We start from the raw sequence: 13,129 nt of genomic DNA, 5'->3' as shown, positions 1-13,129 counted from the left end.
TTTCTCACTAATAAATAAAAATGAGACATAAAAAGATACGCAATACCCACCAAACATCTAAAAATTTAAGGCTAGTTTCCCATGCTTTTGCTTATCTTCTTTGTTTTCCACAAAACCAAAAAAGAGTTATCTTCATAACTCTTCCAAAAATGTTTTGTCCTATATCCATTTTACATATCCCTTTGATGTGTTACAGGTTTTGTGTAAAGACTATTAATTTTTTATATTTTTTTTGCAGAGATGTTAAGATGAGAGGGGATTATGATCATTATGACCAAAATACTGGAAGAGTTTTAACAAATCTATCCTTAAATACATGTTTTTGAGAAGCTTCTTGTTATACATAATGCCAACAAACAGGAAGCCTTAAGATAGGACTTGAAAAAAACCAACAATTTCTCTCCCACCCACACAGCCTCTCACTTTTACACTGGCTAGACAAAACAAGAATAAGCAATAGAACAGGTGCACCAATCCACTCCATAAACTGCAACCAGTTTGCTACTGATATTGACATGGTACTTCCTGTGAGGACACAAGAAGCCTGTGAGGATGCAAGCTGTTCTGCTTCATTGTCTTCTTTGTTTTTAAGACATGAGAAGGAAAGGTTTCTTACTCTTTTCTAAACACTTCAGTAGAATAAACAAATTTTTGTATTTACTTTGTAGCTGCTCTAGGTATTAAAATTCAGTTCTAAAGACAGGAAATAGAAAGCTACTTACAAGAAGCAAAGATGAAATAAGTAATAAAAACTAGGCATTTGGTCTCTTAAGATTCCTTCGGAAAAGAGGAAGAAAAATGGTTCATATTGCATCTAACCCTGATTTCTGCTTTAAGAAAACACCTGGACTATTAAATAAAATTTTAAAAAAAGTCTTATTGACTTCTATCAGATAGAAAAATGCTTCCTGAAGCAACTTCAATTCTCGCAGACATTTTTACTACCAAAGATGAGGTTTAAGAGCCAAATCCTAAAACTGAAAGCAACAGTTCTGTGATACTGGAAAAACTCAGTTCAGTTCCACAGTAAATTATCTTCTGAAAAAGTCTGTTAGCTCTTTTTCATTTTATTTGCCATCCATTCTTCCCTTCTAGACCTTTATACAATCTTTTAGGAATGCTGGCATCAAATCACTAAGTCTTAGACATTGAGGGACATGAAGACAGAGGTAGAAAAAGGTCAAGAGCAGGGTAACAAAAAGACAGTGTGAAAAATATAGTATGTGCTATTCAGGAAGCACAGTATTCCTTGTGAGAGAATTTCTTGAGTACTGACTGCTCTATGCCAACGCATGCTTAACTGCTGTGGCCTAGACAGCACATGAGAAAGCTGCTAATTTTAGTGGTAGCAGCCTGGGTGGCTTTTTGGTGGTCTTACACTGTCTTTTAAGAAAACTAAGTGTTACATGTAAGCAGTAAAAGATGCTAGAAAAGACTTTCCATCAACACAGTTCCCAGCACCAAGGAACCACAAGCATGGCTGCACAGCCAATGCATTTAATGCACACACCTGGTACACGCCAATACCCTTGCACCATGGTGGAAAAAAATACCCACCAAGGGTCAGCTGTGTGATTTCTTTGATGTTTCTCTTTGACCATAACTTTTTCAGATCAAACTAATGAATTGGTTTCTCTTGCTGTCTCTTTCATGCAAGATGGAAGTTTTTGCTCAAGTGGGAAATAGTCAAAAAAGCCCAGAAATACAGAGGACAAATTTCTGACCCAAATAAAACCAATTATGGATGTGTTTCCATCTACTGATTTACAAAGCTCTTATTTCAAAGTAGATTCACAAAGAACTTGCATAGAGTGCAACTTTCTCAAGGAACTCCTTTATAGTGGGGCTTTTTTGTTTATTTTTTCACTGTGTTTGGAGCCATATTGAATATTTAAAACACTTTTTTTGGCACAATTGTTAATCAAGTACATGGTATCTTCTGTAAGACAGAAAACATATTTAGTTAGATTTAATATACAAAAAGAGATTTAACACAGACAGTGCTTCTTGGGAACCATTCTTAAACTACTTCAAACTTTACTCCAGTCCTTGGCAGTTTTATAAGAATATGTGAACAATAAAGAACAGTGAAGTCCAGCACAAAGGTAGGGTATTATGTCTCCAGAATACATTTGGTACCTCTATATGCCAATTTCTCTAGGATGAACTTGAAAATACAGCTACCATACTTTCAAGTCTCACATCCATGCGTATACGGTACAGTAACCACCACAGACTAACCACATTTTGTTAAGTATCTGACACAAAATCCTATGGATAGATAGCATAAACTGCCACAAACAAAGCAGTAAGCCTGTAAGCATTCCTTGAATGATTACTTCAGTGACAATTTGTCTCACTTCTCAAATGGCTGAAAATCTCCCAATATCTGACTCACAGATGCTTAAATAAACTATACAATGAAGTCATCACAATTTCAACACTGAAACTTTAGGTTGTTTCTATGCCCTTGCATTCACTCTTTGATAAGTGTTTCCCAAATCTTGTCCAGAAAACAAGATTTTTCTAGTGCACTTGAGATTCTAAATGGTAAAATTGTAAAATCAAAACAACTCTCTTCAGTACATTTTTCTGTCTTTTAAATTACCAGCTATATTACATGATAAAGGTAAAGCAAAGTATTACAGACTGTGAAAAAGCACTGTTGATGGAGACAATCAGGAGTCAGCACAATTGAGTTGCACAGCGGATACAACCATACATAGGAGATTTTACCTTTCTGACTAATCGAAGTGCTTGTGTTCTTTCTACTTCATTACTCTGCTGTATGTCAATGCACCTAAAGTAAGTTAAAAAACACATTTTGTTTATAACAACAGTAACTTCCACCTTAACTGTTAACAACTCATGTTAATATTTATGTATATGAGTACAAAAGAAAAATAATTGACTTATGGTTTAAAAACTACACTTTTCAGCAAATATACTTATTATGACATATCAGTTTGTTTTGGTTTATATTTTCTCAGCTATTTTCATTACAATTAAGTCAGCAGAATGTTCTCAAATATAAAATGGCAAAGCATAATGTTTCAACACTTATGTTCCAAGCTAGTTGCATTTTTCATTTGCAAATGAGACCACACCAAGTACTTGTAACGTTTCACATCAACACACTTTGGAGTGTCTTCAGATCAGAGAAGTTCTTTTGATCCAGCAAGTTACACAGTGCACTAAAACTACAGGTGTATATTTATAAACAGAAATTCATACTCATCTATATTAATGTATTAAATAAAAAAAATTCATTACAGGAAGCACTAGAAATGCTATTATTTACATCTATTCATCATAGTCATTGTATTATCTCACTGTTGATTTGCCCTTTAGCATTTTTCTGTTGTGTCATTGATTATATTTAGCCTACAAATTCTTGGACATCAAATACGTTTTAGCTCTGACTTCCTACTGGAGACTCTACAGCACTGAGATAATACAAAGAATCAAACAACGTCTATACAAGAACTTAAGAAATGAAAATTATTACTTCAACCTTATTAATTTGTAGTTAATGGCATTTATGATTAAAAAAAGAAATTCTTTGGATTATTTGTAATTTATCATATATTAGGATTAGCATTTTATCTGGATTAGCTAGTGTGATGAAATATTCTATTGAAGAAAAATGTCTTTTATAAAACTACACTAAGAACATATTAGAATATGGAAACACTTCTGTCTCAACCATGAAAAAGCAAGTGATTTAGAACTTTACAGTTTACAACAAGAAGGACAAAAATTACCTGGCTATCAAATAATCCACTTTCAACTTTAGCACCTTCTGGAGAATACTGGAGTCTCGAATAAGATAGCGGAGGGCTCGCAATCCTGCTGCTCGCACCTCTTTTGCTTCATTTAGTAAAGCTAACCTCAGACTACAATGAAGAAAACAAGAGGGATAAATAACTATTAGATAGCAGGCAGAGCTCACCATCTGACATGCAGTTACTACTCACTCATTTAAGATATTATTTTTAAAAATAAATGTTCTGAACTCATTTTCTGACTTTCAAGTCTTCTCACGTGCAACCTAGAAGGCAAGTCCTCATCATGGTCAGCAGATGTAGACACTATAATAATCTTACTAATTTTTCCCCCAAATAACAGCTTGCACACATAAGAAATGACATAGAACCAAAACCTGTACACAACTTGTTATTTGACAAAACAGCTGAGCACAACATTAAGAATTTTATTTGAATAAACAGATGAGCACAAGAAAATTAAGAGGTAGAATAAGGTAGGTAAGAACAAATGACTTACGGAAGAACTCTAGAAATTGAGTTAGAAAGCATGAAGCAGCATGCTGTCCTTTTGAAGGCCATCAAGAGATTTGTCCCTCTTCCTCAAGGACATGCAGGATGGGGGGGGAAATCCTCAACCTCGCATTGACATTTTCTAGAAGGATTTTTCACTGAACATCTAAGAATGTAAATACTTTGGCCAGTGAGACTGAATTTCTACTTTTGCAAAGGGCTTATTTTCTTCTTTCCTTATCCTAGGGTTGTCATACGTGGTAATCAGCTACTCTAACACAAAAAATCTTTAGAATCTTTTGGTAAATACCTGGCCTAGGTAACTCACTGTAACAGAAGCCTACTCCCAGGTGATACCTAGACAAAGCAGAAAGGCTGCCATATCATTTGCAATAAAGATGAACTGATAATTACTTTCAGCACCAAGTAGGGAATTGTTTCAAGACCATTTTTCCTGTATTATAAATATGCTGCCCACGCTGCTTTGGACGCAGCCCAGGATATAGCTGGATTTTTTGGACTTCCAAGACTGGAGACAGGACTGCTGACTCATGTCCAGCCTCTAAATCCAGCAGCACCCCCAACTCCTTCTCAGCAGGGCTGCTCTCAATCAGTTCAAGCCCCAGCCTGTATAGATACTGTGTGTATTCTTGATACCAAAGATCTTCAAGTCCAACTCCTGCCCCTGTACAGGACAACCCCAAGGGTCACACCATATGCCTCAGAATGTTGTCCAAACACTCCTTGAACTCTGCCAGGCTTAGGGATGTGACCACTGTCCTGGGGAGCTTATTCCACTGCCCAACCACCCTCTGGGTAAGGAGTCTTTCCCTGATATCCAGCTAAACCTTCCCTGACACAACTTCAGGCCATTCCCTCACTGGTCAATGTAAAGAAGACACCAGTGTCTGTCCCTCCTCTTCCCCTGACAAGGAAGCTGTAGACCAGTTAAAGAACTGGCACAGTGAAACCACTACAAAGGACAAGACTATAATGAGATTCAGCACTCAAAAGCAGAAACTACCAGAAAGAGATATGCCACTGTCTTTAAGTATGCAATGAAAATGTACAGCTAGTCAAAAAGATAAAAGACATCAGCTTTAGCTGATGGAGAAAACAGTCACACGGGGTTTCCCAGCATTTTGCTCAAAGAGCAATTAGCTTTCCTAAACTTCCTTTCTTAAGTGAGATGCAAATTGAAAAACACAGAAATGCATTAAATATTAGATCTTATCTGCTTTTGTCACCAGTGGTGGTATTCAAGACAAATTTACAAATTTCTGTGTGGAAATAAGCACGTAGTTACATTTGACAGTCAGAAATGGCCACAAAATAGATAAATGCCACTTAAAAGTATATACACAGGGCAAATCAGTAGCAGGGAAAGCAGTGCTACATGGATACATACACACCAATACAACATAAAATACTATCTTTAAATCCTGATTTCTGCATCAAGTGTATGATCTGTATTTTGTAGATGGGCATTTTTATTAGAAGTGCTTTCTACAAGTACTGAAATATTTAAAAGCATTCTTATATCTGTGAGGAAAACAATGAAGAAATCTACTCTTCTAACTTGAAGGGTTCGTCTCTGCCCAAAAGTGAATAATGTACTTTTGATTTTACTCATTAAAATATTTGCAGGTTATATAGTTGCATTATGAAATTTCAAACATATTATAAATACAAAATATTCGTTCAAAAGTACGAATGAAGTTTATTTAATTGCACCAAAACAACTGAAGCTCCTTAGGATTGCTCTAGTTCCCTCTACTACTTACCATATTATGATGCTGTCATAGGTAAAACCTAACTTTTCTTCAGCATGGCCAGTATTACAAAGAAGCTGAAAATAAAAGAAAATATCTGTTATTTATAGCTCACCAAAAATGACAATGAAAACCCACAGATTTTGGGAAAGGCTTTAAAAAAAAACCTGAGGAATTTAATTCGTAGCAAGGGAGAGAGTACCACCTTCAGACTCCCCAGAGAATTTCTGCTGTTCATATTGTTCCTATACACATCTGATATGGAGACTCACTTGTGGATTCTCATGCCAAAAAAAGGTTGCACAGTTGTGTAGGCTTTGTACTGGTTGGTCCATTTTTCAGACTATTTTCAATCTAGCCAGATTGCTAGTTGGCAGCTGGTAATTTGAGTAGAGAGCAAAAATGACTGAAGTCAAAGCAAATCTACATGGGCTCAGGTAGGACTTTTAAAACGAAGACTAACACTGATGGTCTACTGTCATGTTTTGTCACGGTAGCACAAAAAAAGCCCAGAAGGCAAATGTCCTGTAACTGACATTTGGTCTTGGCCTGCCATCTATTGTGTAGAACTTGTACCTCTGAAAAATCAGAGCAAAGGTGGAATTTATGCACACAAAAAGACAACTGTCAACTGCCACAAATCGGACACTTCAACCATATCTAATCGTTGTGAACAGAAAAGATTTACAAGCACAGTTTTTAAGTCCAAACACATGCTTAAAAGGAGTAACCTAGGTTGCCAATGTTTTAGCCTCTTGAGGAAAGGAAAACAATCTCTTCTGTAAGAAGAGCTGATGCTGTTCTTCTTTTCAAGAGCAGCAAAGAAATTCCTAGTAATCTCACTTACTATCCGTGGCTAAAATTATAAAATATTTTCGTGTCCAACTCCCAAAGCACTTTTCTAAGCACTTCCAAAAACTCAAGTGACTAATACTGATTACAAGAGCTTTGCACTTCGTTCTCTGTTTTCAAAATAGGCATGTGTTCTGTTCTAAGTCAGTGCAGTATTAAGTTTCTCCTCAGTTAGGAATTCAAGAAGTATTTTGTGCTAACTAGTCATCACCTCTGCTCTGAAAATATTGTAATATATCAAACCCTGTGACACATTCTTTATGTGTATTGCTAACAATAAGAAATTTATAATAGCACAGCCAAATCAAGGCTACTGTGAGTTACAATATTTAGTGTGCTCCACACTTCAGTTCTGCTGTTCACCTCCATCTGAAAAAATGGCATATTACACAGAAATTCAGCTTTTAAGTAAACCCTTTTTATTAGCAACATCATTAAAATTCAAACTATTTAGGTTTATGTTCAACAAGTAGAAATTTATTCTGTGATCACATTACATTTTATAAAATTGTCTTTCAAGAAAAATACCTAGATAATATTGAAATTTAAGGCTGTTAATGAGATATTGTGAAACTGGACTGGATCAGCTTCACATCTGGGCTCAAATAATTTAAGTTAATTGAAGTATTTTGGATTTTGTGATTTTCTTAATCAAAGACAATTATAAAACATAATGAAAGTTTTTACATAACCTTTTTTTACCGCCTTTCGAATTTAAGTGATAATAAAACTAGACAATTGATGCACTAACTGGTTATGACAGTATGTCACTTCCTAACATCAATCTATTTTTATGCCATGTTGTTGGACTGCCTAAGGCCACCACTGCTGCTTTAGCATTTCTATTGACATCTTATGAACTGTAAAAATTGGCTGGCAGAGTGTAAGCAAAACAGTATGAGAAGATAGTGAGTAAAAACAGTTCATTGTTCAGTTGCAGACAGTTACATCAATAGTTATTTAGGCTAATCATTTATACATCTAAACCTCTCGCCCAGCATTCCACTCCAGACACAAATGAGAAATCCTAACTTAACACAAAAGATTGTCCTCAACAGTCTATTTTTCCTACTTTAAAAAGCCCTGCAATTCTGATGTAGGAAAACCCCATTTTTTAGAAAGCTGCTGCAGTGTGCACACTAGTGCATTAGTGAAACTAGTCTCCTATCACACACCATTGGTTTGCATCTTGAGCAGTCCTGAGATTAAACTGAAGCATTTGACATCTTCCAGGAACCCACCTAACTTGCCACACTGCTGCAAAACATTCAGTTCATTTGACCAGTTCTAGTCTGGTCGTCACTCTCCCCAAATATATACAGCAGCTATTAGCTCCTCCATACCATCTGTTTTCACCTATATGTGTGCTCCCACTGCACACACCTTCATTAATGCTGAAAAGAATTTGACTTTATCTTGAAATTCAAACACAGTCATGTAACCTGACAAGTTAAAACTTTCATGAAGTCTAACTGCTGTTTGGATATAAATTTCTGAATTTGACGGCAATAATAAGAAGCATTTGATGGTGTCTGTGTATACATCTGAAATACCTCTTCCACCGAAAAGAAAATAGCTACTAATTTATTCTCCCTCTAATGGGACACCTGTACTTATGCATTAGCTTTCCTTGTAATTTATAAATATTCCATATAAAAAAGGGCCAAAAAATACAGACAGCAAGATCAGAATTCAAAAAACGTTTCAGTGACTTGAAAGGAGTGCCCAAACCCTTCTTACCCAAAGGTAAGAAGATTTAACTAAATAATAGAACAGCGTATCATATCCTTCAGGGTAGCACGCATTAACAGACACTTAAGAAATTAAAGTAGGCCAGCAGAAAAACAGAAAATGTCCAGAAATTAACATCCATAATGTTAATTTAAACCTAAAAAGAAAATAAATTTTATCTCTGGAACTACTAATAGGACTGCATTAAGTTTGAGATTAAAAGACTTTTTCATTTCACAGGCTGCTCTCAAAACTGCAAGAACAAAATTTTGTGTGCCACATTTTAAGAGCAAAGTGGAAACAGTGTAGGAGAAAAATGGACAAGGCATGTAGAAAATCCAGCCCTGGAGGTCAAGCCATTTGGTTTATTTAATCTAGGAGAAAAAATACAAAACTGGTTACTAAGGCTAGATTTCTGAAAGTTTGAAAGGAGGAAAAATAGTCATGGAAGCTGCTGTAAATAATAGTCCATTCAGCTGGTTCCAATTCCTTGGCTATTCTCTATGTTATAAATGTCTATCCTTAAATATATTATAGTGAAAAATGTTATCGCTTTCTTCTCATTTCACCTTCAAACAATGTTAAGCGGATCAATGATTCTGGCCCAAATGCAGTGGTATTTGTAGATGGCTGAATTCCTGACAAAGTCAAGTAACTGTCATATGTTTGACTGTAAGATTTAACAATTAACATACATACCATGATAGTGTAACTCTGAACGCAAGCAGTACCAGAATATTGAAATCTCTTTTTGCCTATACATTGACATCATTCATTAAAATGGCAATGGGTTATCACATAACGCTAACATTATGAAATTATTTATATGTTTATACTACTTATCTTTTCCATGTATAGATCCTACCTATAAAAAGTATACATTTTAAAATATATACAATAAATTTTATATATTTCTACATAGGTACAGGCAAAACCAAACCATACTCTGTGAGTCAAAACTGCAAATGAGTCCACCTCAAAATTAAAATTTTGTGATCAAATACACAGTGACTGGGCATAGCAAAGGCTCTCTGAGGGCAAGATTAAATATTAGGACAAAATGGTATGTACATTAGGCGAGACAGTGACTAACTTACAGTGAAGGTTTTTTTCATGTTAACTGTCAGCTATGAGTTTTTCATACTACTCAGATGAGTCACAGCAATATGAGTAACATATCAACATGTCTTGGAAACGGTAGCTCAGAACAACAAAACCATAGGAGGTCAACAGCATGCACAACTGCAGTGCACATTTGAGACCATTCAAATTTATACTTAGCAGAATAGCCAAGGCAATTACTAGGTAAAAATATTATATTATTCTGTGCATTCAGAATGTAATTACTGCATTATAACTTTGGAAATATATTTTGAGGACCACTGGTAATACTTAAGTGGAGACCACTTTGTAGATTCTAGCCTTAAGAGAAGCCCCTACTGAAACTGTGGACTCTGGATTCAGACATGTTTGTTACACAACTTAATGTCTCTAAGAATGTTATGTTCTGCTCCTACCTGCTACATTATCAAGAGATTTCAGATTTCACCAGCAGTTGATCTACTTGGATTCATGTAACTATCAGGTAATACATTCAGTCTAAGATACCTGCGTTTTGCGAAAGACACTCTAAAATGACAGACTATGAATTAGAGACAGTCTTTGAAAGCCTCTATGGCCATATCCATATCCAAGCCACTCAATGTATATCACGCTAGTGAAAGTCAGCAGCATTGTCAAAAGCTAACAGATATAAAGAGCAGAACAGCAGAGCTTCATTAAATAATGACAATTACTTTCAAACAGATTGAAAACATTATTTTCCATATCACTGTATTACTGATGCTGTTCGACTGCTAAGTTTGTATCTAAAATGAATTGCTTTATTTTACCCTTTAGGAAGTACCTTTCTGTTTGAAAGTAAACCAGAAATTCCTACAATATCAGTGTATATTTTTTCAGCTTGTTATTAAAATATCCTTTTAGTTTTACAAAGGTATGAAGGATCTCTCAGAAGCTTCCAGTGGGATAAATCTTCTACAAGAGAGGATTATAAATAAATACTCGAAATCACAAAGGTATTTTCCACTAGGGAAATGCAATTGTACAGTTTATTCTGGTTTTCAGTCATTTATCACTTACTACTTCACTTGGGGGTGGGGAAACCCCAAAAGATGTAACCATGATGTTTTGGTACTAATCAGCAGAAGCTGGGAAACTTCAAGGTGTTTGTCTTATGTAGGTGGCCATATAAACTAAAGATGGGTAATCCTACTCAACTTTCAGGAGCTAAACGCATATTCCACGTGTGAACTGCTGTGACATTTGAAAGTGTCACTGACCATTTAAGGGAGGTCAAATCCTCAAACAGTTCTGAGGTTGGAATATAACTTAGCTTAAATAGGGTGGCCTGAAAGTAATATAGATTGAGGCAGTAGTTCATAGAAGTTTTTGCCCACATAACTGCAGCTTCACTTACTAGGTGACAAAAAGCAGAGGAGGAGTGTGCTCTCATGCAAAGCAGAAAATTTCTATGGCTGCTGCTGCTGCAATTAAGAACTAAACACACCTCTCCATAGCCTGTGCATCCCCAGACTGGGAATGCTAATTTCCTGGACCAGAAAACTTAGACCACCTGCTGGGGAAGAACAAACCACTTTCTGCAGATAAAGAGCAAAGAAATTGAACACTAATGACTTAGCTAGTAAGTAGTACTAGCAAAAATTTGGTAAGTGAAATTTTTTGTAAATTTGAAATTAATTTTGTAAATTTGGCAAGTTTTTTGTAAAATATCATGTAAAAAGCATACTTTGCACAGTAATAATGGGTGCTGTGGAGACCTGAATGCAACTAGTTTATATTTCTTTTAAAGGGAAGAAGCAATGAAAAAGGAGTTACAGTGCCTAAGCACACAAGCTTAATATAAAGTATCTGCGTTACTGTTTCATTCTTGCAGATGGACTAATAACTCCTGTTGACTTTTGATCACCTTTATTAAAAAAAAATAAAAAATACTTGAAGCATTTACTTCTACATAAAACCCTAGAGTCTAGTTCAGTACTAGTTCAGTGATTTTTAAAGGATGAATATGTTCCTGCTCCTTAAAAAAAGGGAAGTGAGAAGAACAGATCTCACCTTAAAAATCCAACCCAGTTTCAAGTAAAGAAACCTGAACATAACACACCTCAGATATCCTGAAAATAATACAAGACTTGGTGTCTATCATGATCCTTGCAATTTTGCGGAGTAAATGGAGTAAATTATAATAGAGTAAATGATACTAACTTGTTTCAAGGTCATAAAAACATTTTGCTTTCCCTGACTGAAGAACTAAAATAGTAAGATTTGAAGTCTTTGAAGGAAAAATGTGGGGTAGTTGAGAGCAACTGCTTAAACTAGTTCAGATATTTTCTTTTAAGTATAATAATATATATAGCAGGAGAATAATAGATTTTTCCATATTGTTTCATCTGAAAAATGCTATTAAAATTTTTCAAAGGACCCTTCCCTGTCCATAGTACAAATATCTCAGATAACAAGTAGCTCTTCAAAAATGGACCACATAATGCACCAATTTATAAACAAATCAAGTTTGTATTCACTATAATTTCAAGACAGGATACAAACATTCTCAGTCCTTAGCATATCAATCTTAAACTCTTGTCTCACAAAGGAGGAACTGAGACTATACCAGCTCCTGGTAGAAGAACAGAGTGCAAAAAGGAAATAAAATCATCTTGCCAAGCTCCAGGCTTTCACTTTTAACCACTGGAATGAAATACACAGAACTGTTCCAACCACAAGGCAGACAATACAGTACAACTTGCAACTTTTATTCTATTCTCATAGCTGCATTTACAGTTCAAACAAAAATAGGAGGAGTTTTTAAAACCAAATGCACTAAGTTATACACTTATAAAGTACATATTCCAGGGAGATGAATATAAGAACAAGTGTTCAATTTTAAATTGAGTAGTATAATTTGCTCATGCAGGGTGATTCTGATTTAGAATCAAAATCAGGTTATGAACTACAGTCTCCATCTTCAAACATCGTATTTCATTTTTTAAGTTGCTTTTCACAAACTCATAATTTGCTGCCAGTTTTAAGTGCAATTTATAAATACCATCCTTCCATTCTGCAAGTACTTTCCATTTTCAATATTTTTTGAAGTATTTTTAACAAAACCCACAAATATTTTTCAAATATTCAATTATGGTATTATGCAATCTCTCAAAACTATATTTCAAAAAGAATATTTGGTTCATCTTCTAATTACAATATGCATATTTATTAATTTAACAAAGTTATGGATGCTTAACATCTGATTTTCAATAGTCAAATTGACCCTATTCTAAGATCTGTAGTTTCAAATATTGACTTTTCACTACAAACTGTGCATCTACAAACCTAATCCAGCTCTTTAATTTTAAGACAACTACAGAATTTGGAAGCATTCACATTTCAAAGTTTTCAGACTATCACAGAAAGGAAACC

At 35.1% G+C, this 13,129-nt stretch overlaps 1 protein-coding gene across 1 annotated transcript in view; it reads right to left on the bottom strand.

Moving 5' to 3' along the window:
* Nucleotides 1-13,129, bottom strand: part of RICTOR (RPTOR independent companion of MTOR complex 2) — a 76,426-nt gene that overhangs the window by 43,160 nt on the left and 20,137 nt on the right. Inside the window, exons 4-6 of the mRNA XM_058864337.1 lie at nt 6,062-6,126; nt 3,765-3,896; nt 2,737-2,800 (exon numbers count right to left, since the gene is read on the bottom strand). Coding sequence (XP_058720320.1) covers nt 2,737-2,800; nt 3,765-3,896; nt 6,062-6,126 — 261 coding nt within the window. The remainder of the gene's footprint in view (nt 1-2,736; nt 2,801-3,764; nt 3,897-6,061; nt 6,127-13,129) is intronic.

This window comes from Poecile atricapillus, chromosome Z, assembly GCF_030490865.1.
Source record: "Poecile atricapillus isolate bPoeAtr1 chromosome Z, bPoeAtr1.hap1, whole genome shotgun sequence".
Lineage (NCBI taxonomy): Eukaryota > Metazoa > Chordata > Aves > Passeriformes > Paridae > Poecile > Poecile atricapillus.
This window is presented reverse-complemented; position numbering and strand designations above follow the sequence as displayed.